The sequence below is a fragment of the Oncorhynchus mykiss genome, chromosome 11 (genome assembly GCF_013265735.2).
Source record: "Oncorhynchus mykiss isolate Arlee chromosome 11, USDA_OmykA_1.1, whole genome shotgun sequence".
Taxonomy (NCBI): Eukaryota; Metazoa; Chordata; class Actinopteri; order Salmoniformes; family Salmonidae; genus Oncorhynchus; species Oncorhynchus mykiss.
In genome coordinates this window covers 72633722-72656502 of record NC_048575.1, presented here as the reverse complement: position 1 = coordinate 72656502, position 22781 = coordinate 72633722, and the positions used below count along the sequence as shown (strand labels likewise).

Below are 22781 nucleotides of genomic sequence, written 5' to 3'. Positions count from 1 at the left end.
TCGAGCCAACTCCTTTCTCTGTGTATATATCAATGTTCTTTTGATGCGGGTGATTCCTTGATCCACCTCTACGCAGACGACACCATTCTATATACATCTGGCCCTGTTGGACACTTAACAAACCTCAATGAGCTTCAATGCCATACAACACTCGTGCTGTGGTCTCCAACTGCTCTTAAACTCTAGTAAAACTAAATGCATGCTCTTCAACCGATCGCTGCCCGTTTTGACTTAGAATATGTGAACAACTACATACCTAGGTGTCTGGCTAGACTGTAACCTCTCCTGCCAGACTATTAAGCATCTCCAATCCAAAATTCTATCTAGAATCAGCTATCTATTTCGCAAAAGCCTCCTTCACTTACGCCGCCAAACAACCTCATAAAACGGACTATCCTACTGATCCTCGACTTTGGCGACGTCATCTACAAAATAGCCTCCAACACTCTACTTAGACTGCATCCAATTTGCTATCACAGTGCCATCTGTTTTGTCACCAAAGCCCCATATACTACTGCGACCTCTATGCTCTTGTCTGGTGGCCCTCGCTACATATGTCACCAGACCCACTGGCTCCAGGTCATCTATAAGTATTTTCTAGGTAAAGCCCCACCTTATCTCAGCTCACTGGTCACCATAACACCCACCTGTAGCACGAGCTCCAGCAGGTATATCTCACTGGTCGTCCCCAAATCCAACACCTACTTTGGCCGCCTTTCCTACCAGTTCTCTGCTGCCAATGACTTGAACGAATTGCAAAAATCGCTTTAGTTGGAGACTTATCTCCCTCACTAACTTTAAGCATCTGAGCAGCTTACCGATCGCTACAGCTGTACACAGCCCATCTGTAAATAGCCCATCCTACCTCATCCGATATTGTTTTTTATTTACTTTTTTTTGTTCTTTTTTACACACCAGTATTTCTACTTGCACATCTATCACTCCAGTGTTAATTTGCTCAATTGTAATTACTTCGCTACTATGGCCTATTTGTCTTACCTCTTTACTCTATTTGCACACATTGTATATAGATTTTTCTAATGTGTTGACTGTGTGTTATTGACTGTACTGTATTCTGTGTAACTCTGTTGTTTGTCGCACTACTTTGCTTTATCTTGGCCAGGTCGCAGTTGTATGAGAACTTGTTCTCAACTGGCCTACCTGGTTAAATAAAGGTGAAATAATAATAAAACGTCTTGTCTCACTCTTCATAAAGGCAACTTGTTCACTTCCTTGTAACCCACCTCAGCGAGTTAGGGTTCAACATAAATCAGAAAAAGAGCACAGAGAATATAATACGTAGGCATCGAGCGAAATTCTCTCATCGTGCTACCAAATAACCGTCATGTTCATAACCAGTGGCTATGGATGAAATGTATAAAAGTATTTGTACAAAACATTCAAAAATGTATATTTTGAAACACTAAATTTGACTAAATGTGTGAACATTTAAAAATGTATGCTTATTTGGGGGAATTTAAACGGTTTACTTGTATTGCAAAAGGTTAATCAAATAAAAACGGTATAGGGTTCTTGGTAACGGACAAACAGATCCTGACGAGAGGGGGAGAGTTGTGTACCTCCAAGTTGATTTGCAAAGTTTTCATTGATTATTGGTGTTCTATTGGCATAGTGATGGGAAGATTTGAATTTAACATCCCGTAGTCTATACTATTTGAATGCGTTATGTATTCGGTGCATGGAAGAGTACTCGTGTGCTGTAGCTATGGCCCAGAGTTCTTCCTTACCAAGTGACCTCAGTAGGGAAAACTCCAGGCCGTGTTAAGAGCTACTTCTCCTGTGGTCTGTGTACAATGTCTTAATGTCTCTCTCTTCTTCCCTCTTACTGTAGCTGTCAAGGAGGCAGCAGTCCAGAGAAGACACAACCTTTACAGGGACAGCATAGTGCTGACCAGCAGTGATCCCAACCTCCACCTGCTGGGGGATAACCCTGCCATCGACTGGGCTGGGGAGTATGGGACAGGACAGGAAGAGGTGGAGACTGGGGACAGCACAGGAGGGGCGGCCCAGAGGAGGCGCAGGATGAAGCAGGTAGTCTCTATGATCCAGCTGGATGGCTCTCCCATCCTGGAGTCCCGTCTGGACATCCCCATGGTGGACAGCATTCCTGAGGAGGGAGTGGAACAGCCTGAGGAGGGAGTGGACCAGGACACCGATGCCCCCTCATCTCCAGAGAGGGTCCACCAGGAACCAGCCAAAGTTAATGGAACCAGTCTGAAAGGAAAGAGAAAGGCCCCTCCTCCTCCAGTCCAGCCAGAGAACATTCCATCCCCTGCCCTAACCAATGGCTCTGTCCTAGAAGGTGAGCCGGCGACAATCTTGAGTGAGGCCCCAGAGATACAGACCAAAATCTCAGAAGATTTACCCCAGGAAGATGAGTGTGCGATGAAGTCCCCAGAGGCTAAGAGCTTTTTACACGACCCTGAGAGCACAGCGTCAGCCATCGAGAGTGCCATACGGGAGATTGACAATGCAGTGCAGGGAGAGGACAGCGAGCCAGCTGGAGGCAGTGTACTGGAGGCAGTGACAGAAGTTTCACCCTCAAGCCAGGATAGCGTACCCTTTAGCAAAAAGGAGGAATCTTTAAAACCAATTCAGCAGGAGGCTCTGGCACCAACAGCTTTTAGCCAAGAGGAAAGCACTCCTTCCAGTTTAGAGGAGGTATCGTCCTCACTCTCTACTCAGACTGGGGTAGCAGCAACACCCGTAGCAAAAGAGGAGATCCCCACACCAACAACCCTGGACAGCAAGCAAATCCCTGCAGCCATACCAACAGAAATGCCTAAAGCCATACCAACAGCCCTGGAGACGGAGCAAGTCCCTGTCCCAGAACCAATGCCAGGGGAGCTAGAGAGCGCTTCAGTAGTCAGACCAGAGTTGGAACAGGCCACAGTGGATTTGGACTCCCTGTCCCCGCCACATGACAACAGTGGCTTCCAGTCTCTCACCAGTGAGGCAGTGAAGAAGGATGCTGCCCCCAGTACAGAGGGGCCAGAGGCAGTAGAGGTGGTCCCTGAGGCAGGGGGTGATGGAGTGACTGTGGTCCAGTAGGGAACAGCAGAGCGAATGACTGGCCCAGTAGGGAATGGCAGCACAGAACAATGACTCTGAGACCGGAAAGGTGGAGAAGGAATCCAGGAAGGCAGAGAGTCAGTGAGGAATTCATCTTCGTTTAGGCTGTATGCTGGCATTGATTTAGATGTGGGGGGGTTTCTGAAGACAGGCATATTATACTATATTAACCTAATCTCACAAAAGCATAGACAATTTAATACATGGAAAATGGTTTGTATACAGTAGTTTTCCATTAGATCAACTGATGTGGTTTACACCTTCAAGATAATTCTAATAAATTCTAAACTTTTTTGTTGTACTAATATTATCTACCAATACTAAATCAGTCTGTACCTTAGGTGGGGCTCAAGTACAACTTGCATGTCTCTTGTTTTTGTGTTTCTATATTTCGACAGACATTCCAACTGATAAAGCATGTGCATTCCATTCAACCCACATTCCAGTTGATAACATGAACATTGTAGTCCGAGTGCCAGATGTTTGTGCGCTCATGCCAACTCATTGTCACTCATTTCATGCCAAACATGGTTTGATAATGAATGGAATTGACAAGCGCACAAACAAATTTGGGACCAGGCTATGTGTGTATTGCATTGCATTACATCCACACAAGGGGAACTCATTCCATGATCCTTTTTTAGTATATATTCACTGTGTAGTGAATGATGAGGACGATTGAAGGACCCAGTTGTCCTCGTCATGGTGTTCTGTAAATATGAAATCGCACAATTCAGGTGCTGTTCTTGGTTGTGTATACAAAATCTTAGACACCTTCCTAATATTGAGTTGCACCCCCTTTCCCCTCAGAGCCGCCTCAATTCGTTGGCTCATGGACTCTACAAGGTGTCATGCGTTCCACAGGGATGCTGACCCATGTTGGCTCCAGTGCTTCCCACAGTTGTCAAGTTGTTTTGGGTGGTGGACCATTCATGATACACACAGGAAACTGTTGAGTGTGGAAAAACCCAGCATCGTTGCAGTTCTTGACACAAATCGGTGCGCCTGGCACCTACTACCACTTCCCGTTCCAAGATGCTTAAATCTGGTCTTGCTCATTCACCCTCTAAACGGCACACATCCACAATCCATGTCTCAAGGCTTAAACAACTTCTTTAACCTGTCTCCTCCCCTTCAGCTATACCGATTTTGAAGAGGATTTAACAAGTGACATCAATAATTGATCATAGCTTTCACCTGTATTTACCTGGTCAGTTTGTCATGGACAGGACAGGTGTCCTTAATGTTTTATACACCGCGTATAATGTTCAGTGGCATCATTGATTTGTTTAAAGTTTGCTTAGTAAACCCTCTGATCTGCACTGCTGCTCCACCAGTTGGCTTAACCCTGAATCTACATGCTGTCTAGCGTGCTGCTTACCCACGGTGTTAAATTGTATTTCGATTGGACCACGGCAAGGTGTGCAAAGCTAGAGCTAGCCATAGCGAAATACAAATGAGTATTTATTCCATAGATTCAACAACCAATATGTCCTTTGTTATCTTATTGGTGTTTGTTTGTATGTCCCACTACTTTCATACAGTTGCTCTCTGAAGTTTCCTGTCAGTTTAATATGTCTTATTATCAGAGGACTTCAAATACTTTTGTAATCGTGCTTCAGTCTTCAATAATCTTCTGGGATATTTGATGGAAAGGTGCCTGGGAATCGAGCAATCCATGTCTCATGGAATACAGGAAAACATTGCATTCAAAGTACCTTTTCTATTTTCTATTTCAAATTGTCATTTCAATCTGTCAAATATAATGATAGGCACAACTGTTCTGTTATATCATGGCATGGAAATCATAGCAAAATACAACATCAAATGAGTAATGCTATTTGATATGTTGTCCTTAATATTTTACAAGTTATTATTGATATGACTGGGAATACCTCAGTTCTGACATTGAATGGTTCCTAACAGAAAAGGCCTCTGTACATACAGTATTAAATACATTGTTGGCCCTTTTCACCACCATAGTCATTCGTTTTGCAAAGACTATAGTACAAATTACATATCTTCAGTGCCTTCATTGATATGCATGTTTTTTCCCCCTTCTATTTATGATGTATTGCACACTGCCTTATGTCCCCAACCCACACTGCCTTATGTCCCCAACCCACACTGCCTTATGTCCCCAACCCACACTGCCTTATGTCCCCAACCCACACTGCCTTATGTCCCCAACCCACACTGCCTTATGTCCCCAACCCACACTGCCTTATGTCCCCAACCCACACTGCCTTATGTCCCCAACCCACACTGCCTTATGTCCCCAACCCACACTGCCTTATGTCCCCAACCCACACTGCCTTATGTCCACAACACAACCCGTTTGATGAGGGTACTTTTAGATTTGTTTTACTCAATGTTATACAGCAGACTTATTGATTTCATAAATAATTAAGTATGTTGGTCTGTTATGGTTTTCCTTTGGAACACACAGGTTTGTTAAAGGGGGCAATCTGGGAATTGAAACACAACCGTGGGCATCCTGACACTACTGTTGGCAAACAGGTGAGGGATGGGAATGGAGAAATGTTACCACTCAAATTCCAAAATGGATGTGCCAATCGCAGATTGCCCTCTTTTTAAATTGTTGTTGGGTTCATGTGGAGCAGTATTTAAGCTTGCATTCACATTGACTGTCATAATTCCTCATGTATTTTTCTCCATTGTTTGAAAGCAATGTAATTGTAAACATGGTTAAAAGTTGAAATAAAAACAAATCAATATGGTTAAAATGTACCAATGATGGTCACTCCTTGTGTCCATAGCCCTGTATATGATTGATCTCATTTCTCCAGCCCCATCCCTCTGCATTTGTTCTAAACAGTGGTGGGGTGCCTGCTTTATTGTTTCAACTGCAGATTCATAGTTCACCAGAGATGCATGAACCAATCTGTCTGAAGGGAGACGTAGTAGCCATAGTCTGTTTTTAGGAAATGCCAACTGTAGAGACTACAGGCCTACTACAAATGTATAGTATGTATAACCCACATTTAAATAGTGATCTTCCACGAACCAAATGAAAGATCCCTCTTAAAAATGTTAGGTAATATTTCAAGAGACCTTTGTTCAATGTTTTGGATCTCCTATTTTAGCCTTATTATGTAACCTTGGTGTCACGTCTTATGCACTTGATGTATGAATCATCAATGTGCACTAATAGAGATTATTTTCCTCCTTGGAAAAAATAGCAAAGTGTTATTTATGAACACAATTTCTTTCAGAACTGGTGGAAAGCACTAGAACTGGGTTCCCCAACTGGTGGGTTAAAAAAACCATTGTTAGACATAAGACTGTAAAAACACCCGCAAATGAGCTCTAACGGATTTTAATTTTGGAAATCTGTTAAAGTATTCCCACGCATAGTAGAGTGACGTATACAAATCAGTGAGGGAGGGTGATTTTAAAAAATGTTTAAAAAAATCATAAGCATGGCCTTGTTTCTATTACAGCATATTGGATGACTGTCATTCATATTCCATTCAACCAGCTCAATGTAACATCAATGGGTTCAGGCTACTACATGATACTAACATTTTCCCTATACCCATGATGACATTGCTACAACCTAGCCTATGAATTAAAGTACAAGGTGCACAGGTCAAGAGACATTTTTGTAATCAAGGTGACCGACGGTGACACATTCAATACCGCCTTGCACACTCTTGCCTGATCTAGGATGAAATCATTAGTCCAACAGTTGCAAACGAGAGTTTCTGTTGAACAAATTCAGGTATCTTCGTTCCATTTTCTTTCCGTTTTAAGAAACATTTTCAACCGAATCGGCGGAATGAATACAGCCCTAATCACATACAAACACAGTTCAATTTTAAAGCAGCCACATTCAAACAGCATGAACATTTTGCATGAACACATTGCTTATCGCATCTACGCGCTCTCCTCTCAACTGTTTCTTTCGCTTATAGACTTCGGTGCACAACACCGCTGTCTGACCAGGCGGAAAAAAACTTTCCAAGCCAAACCAAATAACCGCTACCCATAGCCTGCATTGTCACCATATTAGCTAACGACCTTATTAATGTCATACTCAACATGACTACCATTTTTATTTATTTGACCTTTTTTTTTATCAGGGAGTAATACTGAGATGAAGGCCTCTTTTACAGATGAGCCCTGAATGACATGAATTACAGAAAAAACACATCAAAATATAAACACAAAATGCAAGCAGAAAGAAACATCAGTAATAAGGTCCTCAATCAGCTAGAACTAACGCATTCGTAAACCCGCTACACTCATGCAGTACAGTTTCAGTTGGTGCCAATAAATGAAAGCCTTGACTTGGAAGAGTTCCAGTGTTGGATAGCCACAGCCAGCTAGCTAACATAGTATCACTCTGTTTTGAGCCGGGTGTTTGAAAAGTGATAAATACAATTAAGCATTGTGCTCTCCCTCTTCATTTTTAAAGAAATTAATTTGTTCAAAACTCTCTTTCCCTACATTTTATCCACTGCAGTCCTAGCTAGCTGTAGCGTATGCTTTCAGTACTAGATTAATTCAATGATTCTTTGATTGGGTGGATAACATGTAAGTTTATGCTGCAAGAGCTCTGACAGGTTGGAGGACGTCCTCCGGAAGTTATTATTTAAGTGTAAGTCTATAGAATGGGGTGAGAACAATGAGCCTCCTAGGTTTTGTATTGAAGTCAATAAACGCAGAGGACGGAAACTATTCTGTCCTCCGGCTACCACATGACGCTACTCTACAGAGTTCTGTTGAGGCTATTGTAGACCTTCATTGCAAAACAGTGTTTTAATCAATTATTTGGTATAGTTTTATCAAAAAATTAGAAATGTTTCACTATATTAATGAAATTCACTGAGGAGGATAGTCTTCAACTTCCTCTTCTGAGGTTTGAAATTATTGTTTTAGTGTCCGCTTCTTGCAGTGAATTTGCAGTTCACAAACTATTTGTAATTATGTTCAGGCCCCCTGACCATCCGCTAAATGTAGTTCATGATCCCTGCACTAGAAGCACTAGTCTAGTGTCTTATGAAATGCACCTTTTTGTAGTTTCCTCTTCTGTACGGTCTATTACATTGACTAGATAGCCAAGTGACAGCTCTAACAATGGAAATACATGTCCTCAAAGATGGAAGCAGGCGGTAGGAGGCGAGATCAGATGGGACCATCGTAGCCAAGGAGAGGGCAGATACTCCATAGAGATAGAGGACTCATCTTTGTATCTGTGACATAGTGTCTGTGACCGCATGTGCAGCACCATTGAGGCTATCTCCATTTTAATGTAGTCAGTTTTATTTGTCTTCATTGGCTGATTGTGCCCAACTCATAGGAATCCCCACCCAGTTGACTACTTTAAAATAGTGGAAGCTCTCATTGGCAACGTCCATACTAAAACAGGCAATATCCATGATGAGTCCTCTAGCTCTATGAAAGAGGCACAACTCTGATAAAGTCTTTTATGCAGCATACCACCCTGCATACCACTGCTGGCTTGCTTCTGAAGCTAAGCAGGGTTGGTCCTGGTCAGTTCCTGGATGGGAGACTAGATGCTGCTGGAAGTGGTGTTGGAGGGCCAGTAGGAGGCACTCTTCCCTCTGGTCTAACAAAAATATCCCAATGCCACAGGGCAGTGATTGGGGACACTTCCCTGTGTAGGGTGCCGTCTTTCGGATGGGACGTTAAACGGGTGTCCTGACTCTCTGAGGTCATTAAAGATCCCATGGCACTTATGGTAAGAGTAGGGGTGTTAACCCTGGTGTCCTGGCTAAATTCCCAATCTGGCCCTCAAACCATCACTGTCACCTAATAATCCCCAGTTTACAATTGGCTCATTTATCCCCCTTATCTCCCCTGTAACTATTCCCCAGGTCGTTGCTGCAAATGAGAACGTGTTCTCAGTCAGTTTACCTGGTAAAATAACGGATAAAAAAAATGTATAAAAAAATATTTGAAAAAATTGCCAAAATGCCACGTGCATCCACTTATATCAGTGCATTTGTAACAAACTAACCATTACGACACTTGTATTCGATCAAATAAACCTCACGTAGCAAATGAGCAATTACATGTTTTGTTGCCAAATTCGACACTCACAGACCTCCATACAAAGATTCCTCACTTCGTGGTATTATTTTCGTGGGCTGAATAACATCTCTCCCTTCGCCTCTTCCCCTCTGCCTGTAATTGCGGCTATGCGTACGGCACAACGGATTAGGAGAGCGTCGTGACGACATCGTCTACGTACCGCTCTCACCAAAGACCGACAGCTCAGCAATAACAGCCCTCACCGTCGTTTCTTCAAGCTTCACCCAATATAGCGCTCAACTCAATGGGATCCTGCGCAAAACACAGAGGAGACGGCATCGTTCACCATCGCTCTATTACCGAATCTGATAACTGCAACTGAGCGCTACTCCGCACTCGGACTACATATATACAGAAGCTGAACACATTTCCTGATTTTCCTTCTGTAGTAAGGGGATGGGGGTATGACCGACCCCCGACTCCCAACTCTGTTCCATCAGTTGTAGGAGCGCTTTGCAGCATGCTATCGCCGAGAAGAGGGGTCGATCACAGGCCCGCCGCTACGATTCTAACCCAGGTTGCTGTCATTGCAATCTTCGTTTCTATGAGCGCTTGTATGCCAGGTAAGAACAACACTTTTAATATGAAGTCGTGCATGTTTTGCAGACATTTATTAAAGTTGATGTGGATGATGTCATATGCTGTCAATTAAAACATATTTGCAGATGTTACCACGTTCCCTATAGGCCTACACCAACTCATGAAAATAAGACTGTTTTCTGACCATAGGCTATTTTAGAATTTAAAAGTGATATTTCAATTGGCGTGTATTCCCATTGTGAATGTTCTGTGTTTAAGCACGTAACTTCAGAGCACCTGTGGTTTCTGTGAGGCTTGTTTTTAAATCCCCCTTCAGTTTTTTTTGGGGGGGATAGCTCAATTCATAGTGCATAGCACAGACTACACAATATATTTGGGTCATGTTTCAATACATTCTATGTATTTGAAATGGTGTATCTCAAACACTGACATATTACCCTGGGGGAGGGGGTGACGCATCTGGCTGGGGATGACCTGATAAGATGTGACGTATGGCATGTCTGTGGATACTCACACTTAAACACTAATTACCAGAACCATAAGAAATGGCCGTTACTGACCAGTGACTACATTGCATGATTACCAGAAGGCCGGGAACCTTTATTAGGTTACCATCCTGGACTACACGACTGCAAAATGCATTACACTGATACCATGTATCATATCATCCATATGTAGACCCTTGGACGGACACACACACACTTGACTATAGTGAGGTCATGTATTGTCACCCGTGAGGTATCTTATCTTAGTGGTGAAATGGAAACTGGCTATCAGTAGGCAAGCTGTTCTGTGACACACTCCCCCTGTCAGAGAGACTACCCCTATTCAAGTCATTGGTCAGAGGTACTATGTCCATTCCAGTGATGGTATTTATGCAGTCCTGTGACACATTCCCCCTGTCAGAAAAACCAGCAGAGATATTCTGTGTATAAAGGGCAAAAATGCATCTAATGATGCACTTAGTTGTTATACGACTGGTCTGAGGCAGTCGGTAAATAACAAGTGTTTGAAAGTGCAACTTTACTAATGATGGTTTTGGGAAACAGCTTGGAGATTTAACGATGCTCCTACGAAGGTTCTAATGATGAGTTTAGCCTTAAGATGCTTTAGGAAACTGTGCCCTGTTTATTTTGCTCCATCCCTAATCTAGCACACCTGATTTAAAAATGGGTTGATAAGCTGAATCAGGTTAGTTACAACTTGGGTTGGAGCGAAAACCCACAGGAGGGTAGCTCTCCAGGGATAGGGTTTGAGAACCCTGTTCTAGGCTGTCCTGTAACACATTCCCTCTGTCAGAGAAACCACAGAAATAGATTCACTAGAATGGGAATCCCTATTCAAGTCAATGGTCAGAGTTTCCCGTGTGGCTCAGTTGGTAGAGCATGGAGCGTTAATGGCTAATTTCTCTGAAGGGGGAAAAAAACTATCAAATTCTCTGAGAATACATTACATAATACGAATAAACAATACCAAGCTGCAGCTTCATACTACTTGTCAAACATAATGGATGTTTGGTTCAAATCAGATGTTGATTACTATAGGTATTGAATATTATATGAATCCTTCTAAATTGAAATGACCCATGTCAGTGTAAAATGTATCCCAAACAAAAAACATAGATTTCAAAGTTTTTAAATCATACAACTCTATGCACAAGGACAGCTTTTAACAATTTACACTGATCATTTTACAAAAACATTTACTGGAAGAACTGTGCAGATGCAGAATTTAGTAAAATTATTTTGGTAAAATCTTCCTCAGTTTTCTTTGTGTCCACGTTCTCAAAAATATCTGCTCTGAAATAAGATTCAACGACATCTGCAGAAAGAATGGGGTGTCAGCTATGACATGATACATTGACTTTAAAACACTCTTTTGGTTATTGTAATGCAGTAAGTGAAGTGGATTTACACCTGCTATTATTTTAATGAGCTCTGCAAGACTAAATTTGATTGGTCCGGGCAAGACCAAATCTGAACCAGTCATTGACATCTACTGACTCTACTGTGCTGACCAAACTTGTGAATCCAACTGTTTGTGACTACTATGACTTCCCCCATTGTAGCCAATTCAATTGCAGAAATTCCGTTACCTATTTTATTTATAATTTTTTGTAATGTCGAGTTTTAATCACATAATAATTAATAATCAAAATTGATATCAGTAAAAACATTAATTCATAGGTCTATCTTTACTTGTTAGCTCTGTGAACTTTCATTATCCTCCGTCCTCATGAGAGAAATGAGAAAATATCTTAAAGATATGTTTTTTTTGGTAACAGAATTTCAAGGCATAAGGTAATGTTTCTTAAACTTACAGAAAGCAGAAAAATGTAGTCATATTAGCTGGCAGGGGTCTTCAATATTATTGTGTTTTGCTGTATTTCTAATCCCTTTTAAGACTAATACCTTTTCTATCTGACCAGAAGCCTTTGCTAATTCTACATTTTTAGGATGGAAAATGGGTAAACTATATGTATATTTGTGTGTGCGTGTATGTATATATGCCAAAACATGTGGCTTTCATTTGACACCCAATTTGACATGCTCATATGAACTTCACATGTTGGTGCTCATGGGTTATTTTACATGCCCAACGGCCAATTTAGGTGCAATCAGTTCGACTTAATGTCTTTTAACAAGATACTGTTGCAGGAATTCTTCTGTTTCTAACTACAGAAACCCTTTCAGATCAATCTGAGAGGTGTCATGGCTTGCTGAAATGAAACTAAGCTGTTGTTAGCTCTTAAGCACAGGTAGCAATGACAGACTGGGGTGTCCTAATTTGCACCCCCTTCCATTTTACAGTGCACTACTTTCGACCAGAGCTCAAAGGGTGGTCAGAAGTAGTTTGCTATATAGGGAATAGGGTGTCATTTGGTACTTAACCTGGGTCTGTGAGCTCTGTGCTGCTGTGGATAGAAGGACTGAGAGGAGAGCGCAGGCTTCTGTTAAGGCTGTAAAATGGAGATTATAACCTGATTATAGTGCCATAGAGGAGAGCACTACAGCTGTATAGTATTCTGCTCCTTAAAAGACATGTGCTGGGCTTGCACTGCCGTCCTGCACACAATCTCACCTTATTGTTTATTCACCTTCTATGTCCAAAAAATACTGTTTTTAGAGAGAAACATTTTGGCCACGCGGTCATGTTTTAGAGTGAAGCCGTTTCAGACCATTGGGTGACTTTTTGTCCCTGTGCCAGAGGGAGGCCCCATTTGTTAAAATTCAGATATATAATGTGGGTTTGTTTCTCCAGTCATTTGGGTAAGAAATAGGATGCAACCTCTGACTGTTGAAGGAAACCATAGGCTTTGTCCAACTCTTCTTGGAAGAGATGCCACTTGGAATACCAGAAGCACAATTAAAAGGCTATCAATGATAATTGAGAATAAGGGGATTGACATTTTAGTGTTGAGAGAAGAGAACGTTTCTGGGGGAAATCCATTGCTTTGTCGCTGTGGAGATGTTGAATTTGTTGTTTTGCTGATGCCCCAAGAGGAGGAGAGGTGGATGAAAGGGGGTAGGAGAGATGGATGAATGAAAAGGTTAGCTGCCAAGGTTTATTAGATGCTGTGAAGCGTAACCGGGGCAACACGACCATTGCAGTTCTGTTTCTTTCCCCGAAGGCGTTGGTTTTGGGAGCGAGACCGAAATTTGGTTCCTTCATCTCACCTGCCTCTTGTTGTCTTACAGGCTCTCATGTCTGCAGAGGTCTTGGCTTTAGCCTCAAAAGGAAGTTCATGGACTTGCTGTTAGACTGGCAGTCTAAGGGCTTTTTTTACACAAACAAATATTTGAAGTAAGATCTGATTTAAACATTAAGAAACTTTAATATGTTTTTTCATGTATTTCCTGGCCCAGTGTTTTGTTGTTGAATGGAAGTGAATGGAAAATGTCAATCGACTGACGTCACACATGGTGAACTAACTGGCCTGCTTGCTGCCTGTCAGCAGCTTTCAGATCTTATCGTGTCATAAAAGAATGACCAAATGTTAGATTTAGAGGTTCCAAAACCTGTCCTCTGTGCTGTGTGCGTCTTGCATAGCTGCGTTCCCCCAAGTAGTCAGAGTAGCACTGGCTTGAAGATGAAATCCTGTTGACATGTCAGTAATATGTTTTAGGCTTTCTGCTGATGTGGTTTGCTGCTGGCACTGGGAGGACCAGCTTTGTTCACTGTGTTTGACTGACTCTTACTGTCTCTTTCTCTCTAGCATATTTCTTTCTCGCTCTTTTGTTCTTTCTGTCTCTCAATCTCTCTGCTCCATCTCTCACTTAGCTGTTGTTGTGAATAACACCTCTGGTGTTGTAGGTTTACTGTATGTTCAATAACTCACTTCACTCTCACAGCTCATCACAGTACTCTCTCTCAAACCATGGTTACGCTTGAACCATCTAGGATGTCATGCATGTCCTGTTTCTAATATTAGATCATTTTTTTAAAGTAACGTAAGAGGACGTTTATAGACTACTTGACATGTCTGAAACCATCTTTGCTCTTCTTGAATCCTCCTTTCTATTCTGAAGAGAGATTATAACCAAAATCATTTGAATGATAGGTTCCTATTTTTGAGAGACTTATATTGTCCATTGCAGAGATCTGTTCCCAGAAACGCTTATATCCTATGAAGATCATTTCAACCACATCCTCAAATGAAGATTTAAATGTATTTAACTAGGTAAGTCAGGGGACCATGTCTAATAATTTAGTCAGGCACTGGAATAGAAGCCTAACTGATTCCCGGCCGCTGTCACACAACCCTGATCAATGGGAATCATTTGAATCAATTATATTTAAGTCTTCATGATTTACTGATATCAGGGATGTTAGTGTGTATTATCAATCATTCATTAGGCTGTATTCTCTAATGCATGAATCTGTTTGACTTAACATTTTAATGTTGATCGGTAAATCAACATTCTAGTAACCAGATGGAAATAACATTATATTTGTGCTTTTAATTCCAAAAACATAAAGGACACTACTACTACTCTGTTTATGAATACTAATTCATCTTATGTCATATTTTCCCATCATGACTAGGGATTGCTTTATGCCCAATCTGGAAGAACAGAGGTGAAATAATATGAAGTGCATTAAGAATAGAATGGGAAAAATAAAGTATATTGTAGAGGGAACATTCTTTGTCATATCTTTTTTACATTTATGCCTTAAAAAGCATTTTAAGGGCCTCCCGGGTGGCGCAGTGGTCTAGGGCACTGCATTGCAGTGCTAGATGTGCCACCAGAGACTCTGGTTCCGCGTCCAGACTCTGTCGCAGCCGGCTGCGACCGTGAGGTCCGTGGGGCGACGCACAATTGGCCTAGCGTCGTCCGGGTTAGAGCGGGTTTTGCCGGTAGGGATATCCTTGTCTCATCGTGCACCAGCGACTCCTGTGGCGGGCCGGGCGCAGTGCACGCTAACCAGGTCGCCAGGTGCACGGTGATTCCTCCGACACATTGGTGCGGCTGGCTTCCGGGTTGGATGCACGCTGTGTTAAGAAGCAGTGCGGCTTGGTTGGGTTGTGTTTCGGAGGACGCATGGCTTTCGACCTCCGTCTCTCCCAAGCCCGTACGGGAGTTGTAGCGATGAGACAAGATAGTAACTACTAACAATTGGATACCACGAAATTGGGGAGAAAAGGGGGTAAAATAAAAAAGAAAACATTTTAGTATCTCTTCTCTCATGTTACTGTGACATTCTGCATGGCTAAACAAGGACACGAAGTCCTCCTTGCATATGGCAGATTAAGTGCATAATTCAAACTAGTCCATCTCTTGCCATATTTAAGGTGGACTTTTTGTGTCCTTGTTTAGCTTTGAAGAATGCCACAGTGAATCACAGGAGAGAAGATACAGTAAGTGAATATGTAGTGTGAAAATAACTATCAGGCTGGCAGCTGGGGCTATCTGTGTTATTATACAATACACTCTGGGGGGGGGGGGGGGGGGGGGGGGGGGGGGGGGGGGGGGCTCAATGACTTTCAATGGTTCACATGGACTCACGCCTGTAGGTTGTCTCAGGTGAGATCAGATCGCACTCACTACTAGACATTGTTCTGGGAATATTCAATGTCATTACCCTAGAAATAGATTTGATTTCAATGTTCAATACTGCAGACCAAATCACGTCCCCAGTCGACTTTCCCTCCATATGCAGTAGCGATTGAGCCTGGCCACGCGGTTACTTCTGAGCCTGGCCACGCGGTTACTTCTGAGCCTGGCCACACGGTTACTTCTGAGCCTGGCCACACGGTTACTTCTGAGCCTGCAGTATAGCTCGCTCACTGACAAAATACCTGGAACAATTCTACGTAATACACTTGAGACCATGACCACTAGACACCATATATGCAGGGCTAACCGTAGCCTATTCTGAGACCATGGCCACTAGACAGATACTTTTGGTTATGTACTGTATGTGGACACTTGGACATCTCATTCCACAATCATGGGCATTAATATGGAGTTGTTCCCCCCACTCTTCTGGGAAGGCTTTCCACTAGATGTTGGAACATTGCTGCAGGGACTTGCATTAAGCCACAAGAGCATTAGTGAGGTCGGGCACTGATGTTGGGTGACTAGGCCTGGCTCTCAGTCGACGTTCTAATTCATCCAAAAGGTGTTCGATGGGGTTTATGTCAGCGCTGCGTGCAGACCAGTCAAGTTCTTCCACACCGATCTCGACAAACCGTTTCTGTATGGACCTCGCTTTACACAGGAGCATTGTCATGCTGAAACAGGAAAGGGCCTTCCCCAAACTGGTGCCACAAAGTTGGAATGGTCTACAATGTCATTGTATGCTGTAGCGTTAAGATTTCCCTTCACGGAAACTAACTCTTTTCTCTGTATATATCGATGTTGCTCTTGCTGCTGACGATTCTCTGATCCACCTCTACGCTGACGACACCATTCTGTATACTTCTGGCCCTTTGGACACTGTTAACAACCCTCCAGACGAGCTTCGATGCCATACAACACTCCTTCCGTGGCCTCCAACTGCTCTTCAATGCAAGTAAAACTAAATGCATGCTCTTCAACCAATCGCTAGTCTGGATGGTTCTAACTTAGAATATGTGGACAACTACAAATACCTAGGTGTCTGGTTAGACTATAAACTCTCCTTCCAGACTCACATTCAGCATATCCAAAATTAAATCTAGAATCGGCTTCCTATTTCGCAACAAAGCATCCTTAAAGTCATAAAACTGACTATCCTGCCGATTCTTGACTTCAGCGACGTCATTTACAAAATAGCCTCCAACATTCTACTCAGCAAATTGGATGTAGTCTATCACAGTCCCACCCGTTTTGTCACAAAAGTCCCATATACCCACCACTGCGACCTGTATGGCTGGCCCTCGCTTCATATTCGTCGCCAAACCCACTGGCTCCAGGTCATCTATAAGTCTTTGCTATGTAAAGCCCCGCCTTATCTCAACTCACTGGTCACCATAGCAGCACCCACCCGTAGCACGCGCTCCAGCAGGTATATATATATATATATATATGTCACCCCCCCAAAGCCAACTCCTCTTTGGCCTCCTTTCCTTCCAGTTCACTGTTGCCAATGATAGGGGAAAAATGCAAAAATCACTGAAGCTGGAGACTTATCTCCCTCACTAACTTTAAGCATCAGCTGTCAGAGCAGCTTACCGATCATTGCACCTGTACATAGGCCATCTGTAAATAGCCCACCCAACTACCTCACCCTTATTTTTTTGCTCCTTTGCACCCCAGTATCTCTACTTGCACATTCATCTTCTGCACTAGAGGTCGACCGATTAATAGGAATGGCCGATTTAATTAGGGCCGATTTTTCAAGTTTTCATAACAATCGGTAATCAGCATTTTTGGACACCGATAATGGCCGATTAGATTGCACTCCATGAGGAGACTGCGTGGCAGGCTGACTACCTGCTATGCGAGTGCAGCAAGGAGCCAAGGTAAGGTGCTAGCTAGCATTAACCAACAATCAGTCTTAACATAATCACTAGTTAACTACACATGGTTGATGATATTGCTAGTTTATCTAGCTTGTCCTACGTTGCATATAATCGATGCGGTGCCTGGTAATTTATCATTGAATCACAGCCTACTTCGCCAAACGGGTGATTTAACAAGTGTATTCGTGAAAAAAGCACTGGTGTTGCACCAATGTGTACCTAAACATAAATATCAACGCCTTTCTTAAAATCAATACACAAGTATATATTTTTAAACCTACATATTTTGTTAATATTGCCTGCTAACATTAATTGTTTTTTAACTAGTGAAATTGTTCACTTCTCTTGTGTTCTGTGCAACAGAGTCAAGGTATATGCAGCAGTTTGGGCAGCCTGGCTCGTTGTGAACTGTGTGAAGACCATTTCTTCCTAACAAAGACAGCCAACTTTGCCAAACGGGGGATGATTTAACAAAAGCGCATTTGCGAAAAAAGCACAATCGTTGCACGAATGTACCTAACCATAAACATCAATGGCTTTCTTAAAATCAATACACAGAAGTATATTTTTTTATTATATTTATTATGACATAACATTGAAGGTTGTGCAATGTAACAGCAATATCTAGACTTATGGATGACACCCGTTAGGTAAAATATGGATCGGTTCCGTATTTCACTGAAAGAATAAACATTTTGTTTTTGAAATTAGTTTCTGGATTTGACCATATTAATGACCTAAGGCTCGCATTTGTGTATGTTGTTATATTATAATTAAGTCTATGATTTGATAGAGGAGCCTGGCTTAGCGGTGGTAGGCAGCAGCAGGCTCGTAAGCATTCATTCAAACAGCACTTTACTGCATTTGCCAGCAGCTCTTAGCAATGCTTCAAGCATTGCGCCGTTTATGACTTCAAGCCTATCAACTCCTGAGATTAGGCTGAAAGACTCATGTTAAAAGGAACCACCAGCTTTCATATGTTCTCATGTTCTGAGCAAGGAACTTCAACGTTAGCTTTTTTACATGGCACATATTTCACTTTTACTTTCTTCTCCAACACTTTGTTTTTGCATTATTTCAACCAAATTGAACATGTTTCATTTATTTGAGACTAAATTGATTTTATTGATGTATTATATTAAGTTAAAATAAGTTCATTCAGTATTGTTGTAATTGTCATTATTACAAATATATATATAAAAATATCGTCCGATTTAATCGGTATCAGCTTTTTTGGGTCCTCCAATAATCGGTATCAGTGTTGAAAAATCATAATCGGTCGACCTCTATTTTGCACATCTATCACTCCAGTGTTTAACTGCTAAATTGTAATTATTTTGCCATTATGACCTATTTATTGCCTTACCTCCCTAATCTTACTTAATTTGCACACACTGTATTAAGACTTTTCTATTGTGTTATTGACTGTACGTTTGTTTTTTCCATGTGTAACTCTGTTGTTTGTGTCGCACTGCTTTGCTTTATCTTGGCCAGGTTGCAGTTGTAAATGAGAACTTGTTCTCAACTGGCCTACCTGGTTAAATAAAGGTGAAATCAAAAAAAAAATCTTAGGCTGCTCAGCCGTGGAAACCCATTTCATGATCTCCAGACGAATAGTTATTGTGCTGACGTTGCTTCAAGAAGCAGTTTTGAACTTGGTAGTGAGTGTTGCAACCGAGGACAGATGATGTTTACGCGCTACGTGCCGTTCTGTGAGCTTGTGTGGCCTACCACTTCGCGGCCGAGCCGTTGTTGCTTCTTGACATTTCCACTTCACAATAATAGCACTTAGTTGACCAGGGCAGCAATTTGATGAACTGACTTGTTGGAAAGGTGGCATCCTATGACAGTGCCACGTTGAAAGTCACTGACCTCTGCAGTAAGGCCATTCTTCTGCAATTTGTTGGCCGCTAGACGCATAGGGCCAACAGTAGCCCATTTTAGGCCAGTTCCAAAACCAAGAGACATGTTCAAACAAGACATTGCTCTTTTGCAGCCCCAACCAGCAACTCGACAAACAGAGAACATTTTGAGAAAATGTGACAGAATAATTACATTAGAGCACTGAGCTACATTATGACTCATATTTGTGTTGCCCTTGTGTCCTGGGTGCATCCCAAACGGCACTGGTCTGAAGTAGTGCAGTATACAGGGAATAGAGTGCCATTTGGGACTCATATTAGTTTCAGATTAAGGGGAGGAGGAGGAAAGAGCAGGGGGGAAAATTTTACAGAACCAGCTCACATTTGTTTACATCCCTGTTACTGAGCATTTCTCCTTTGTCAAGATAATCCATCCAACTGACAGGTGTGGCATATCAAGAATCTGATTAAACAGCGTGATCATTACACAGCTGTACCTTGTGCTGGGGACAATAAAAGGCCACTAAAATATTATATCCGATGTCACAAAGTGCTACAGAAACCCAGCCTAAAACCACAAACAGCAAGCAATGCAAAGGCAGTAACCTAGGAAGAAACCTAGAGACGAACCAGGCAGAGGGAGAGACACACACACGTTCGGTGAACAGTTCATGGTTCCATAGCCGCAGGCAGGACATTTGAAACCGGAGCAGCAGCATCACGAGTGGCAGCTGCAACCTTTTCTCTGTCTCTAATGTATTGTGTCCTGCTATCAATAGGGAATATATAACTAATATATGCATCACTGGCTTGTGTCATTCAAACCCATATGGTGCCATCAACCACAGCTAGAAGGGACCCAGACTGAAAAAGGTCTCTGCAGTTTTAAATACAATACTTAATGACATTAACTCATTATCTGAGACAGCCTTACAAGAGATGCGCAACGAGGCATGTTGTCACACATACTGCGTGTATAGAAAAAAAAAAGATTATCACGGTGTCATGATGTTGGCCTGGGGGTAGGTTCATGACAGTCATAAATACCTCTTCCCCCCTTTTTCCTCTCTTTTACATTTGCAAACCCCTTGGTTAACATAGAGATTCTGGGAACATCAGAAGGTGAGGGGAAATAAACTATATTCTGGTAATCCGACCAATTGAACATGTGCAGTGTTTCTTAATGAATATGATGTCAGTTCGGTTGTCATCTGAGACATTCTCATCAATGATAAGATGACAAACTCTACACATCAGAGTTATCGGATTCACATGGAATTGTTGTTCAATTCAAATGTTTGAATATGAAATTATTTGTGATGCGATGAAATGTGATTTTAGCTTCTAAAATGTGAGAATTGGGTTTTCATAAGGTTACCCTAACCCTAACTGCTCAATCAGTGGCCCGTCCCTGTGAAGAGTCATGGGTTATAACACTTTTCAGACACACCCTTCTCGCTCCACTATATAAAGCCTTGACGAAAATGTAACCTCCTGTTCTGAGGATGTGAGGACGACGGTCCGATGTCAAAATGGTTCAGATAATAACTACAGGACGAAGCCAACATCAGCGTGAGCTTTGGTTGCGAATGGTATGAACTTTAAACACTTATTCACCACAGAAGTGATACTTCCTAGCCGTTGAGTTAGCAACAGCAGCTGCAAACGAGGGTTAGGAAGGAACAGACAGAGTATCCCGTCTATCACACAATGATGTATCCAATTGACCACCAGAGACATTCTTCAAAGGACTCGGTTTGGCAACACGACCTTCCATCTACCACCAACCTACTGAAGCGTAGCTCAGAGTAAATATTTATTGCATTTTCCTTTTCCAAATGGGCGGTAATTTAGAATGCATGAGATACTGTATTTACGATAGCACAGCTTCTTCCTTTGTTACTCTTTCACTCAAACCCAGCCCCCTTTCCTTTTGTGTAACAAGCTGTCATATCTGTTCCGCCCGCTAGGGACGATTTCCTTTATGACGTCAAGTTACGATGAATTATATGTATATGTAATTCTGTGTGATTAGTTAGGTATTTTAGTAAATAAATAATTAAACCCCAATTTTGCATTGCTGATTCAACTTGTTAGCCATGGTTTGTGAAGATAACCAAGAATTTACAACTTTCAGATGAGATTGAATTAAAGTGACGATTAATATTGACTGCTATTGATGTAAAATATTACTAGGTCTTTAAGAGTTTATTCGGAAGATAACAGCTCTATAAATAATATTTTGTGGTGCCCCGACTCTAGTTAATTACATTTACATGATTAGCTCAATCGGGTAATATTAATTACGGAGAAATTATTTTATAGAATAGCATGTCATATCACTTAATCTGGCATAGCCAAAGACACAACAACAGTTTAATTTAAAAATACTTCCAATAGAGCAGAAGTGCGACACAGATCCAATATATAATTTTCTATACACTACAAGTAAGGCGGAGTCCCATGTAGAGTCTGGCAGTGTGTCCCTGTTCCCTATATAGTGCCCTATTGGCCCTGAGCAAAAGTAGTGCACTATATAGGAAATAGGGTGTCATTTGGGGCACGTCCTACGTCTTGATAGTAACCAACTTGCCAAAAGGAGGATTCTAATCAGTCTGTCCTTTTGGCAGTGAATGGTCTCTTCCTGTTGACATTGCTCAAGCAGATCGACAGCTTGACAGAGACAAAGCCTCCTATTTGTAAATGGAAGACTCTTGATGGACGGAGGCTGCCTGTCATGTTTTCAGATTAGTGCCAACACCAACACCGCCCTGGGTACATAGGGCTTAATTACGGCTTCCTCACTCCTCTACATCTGGCCTCCTGACAGCATCTCCCAGCTTGGCTGGTCTGGCCCTGAGGATCACCAGCCCTAATAGGTAGCGGCAGGTTGTTTAGGAGCTACGCGGCAGGTTGTTTAGGAGCTATGCGGCAGGTTGTTTAGGAGCTACGCGGCAGTTTGTTTAGGAGCTACGCTGCAGGTTGTTTAGGAGCTACGCTGCAGGTTGTTTAGGAGCTACGCGGCAGGTTGTTTAGGAGCTACGCTGCAGGTTGTTTAGGAGCTACGCTGCAGGTTGTTTAGGAGCTACGCGGCAGGTTGTTTAGGAGCTACGCGGCAGGTTGTTTAGGAGCTACGCTGCAGGTTGTTTAGGAGCTACGCTGCAGGTTGTTTAGGAGCTACGCGGCAGGTTGTTTAGGAGCTACGCGGCAGGTTGTGGAGGAGCTACGCGGCAGGTTGTTTAGGAGCTACGCGGCAG

General features: G+C 42.3%; 2 protein-coding genes across 2 annotated transcripts in view; both read left to right on the top strand.

The window, feature by feature from the left end:
* The window catches only part of LOC110536362 (protein Niban 2), a 53746-nt gene extending 47902 nt beyond the window's left edge, over positions 1 to 5844 (top strand). The window contains exon 14 of the mRNA XM_021622109.2: positions 1853 to 5844. Within this exon, the coding sequence (XP_021477784.2) occupies positions 1853 to 3072 (1220 nt within the window). The 3' untranslated portion in view covers positions 3073 to 5844. The remainder of the gene's footprint in view (positions 1 to 1852) is intronic.
* A 3338-nt stretch (positions 5845 to 9182) lies between these two features.
* The window catches only part of LOC110536361 (neural proliferation differentiation and control protein 1), a 49534-nt gene continuing 35935 nt past the window's right edge, over positions 9183 to 22781 (top strand). The window contains exon 1 of the mRNA XM_021622107.2: positions 9183 to 9737. Within this exon, the coding sequence (XP_021477782.1) occupies positions 9635 to 9737 (103 nt within the window). The 5' untranslated portion in view covers positions 9183 to 9634. The remainder of the gene's footprint in view (positions 9738 to 22781) is intronic.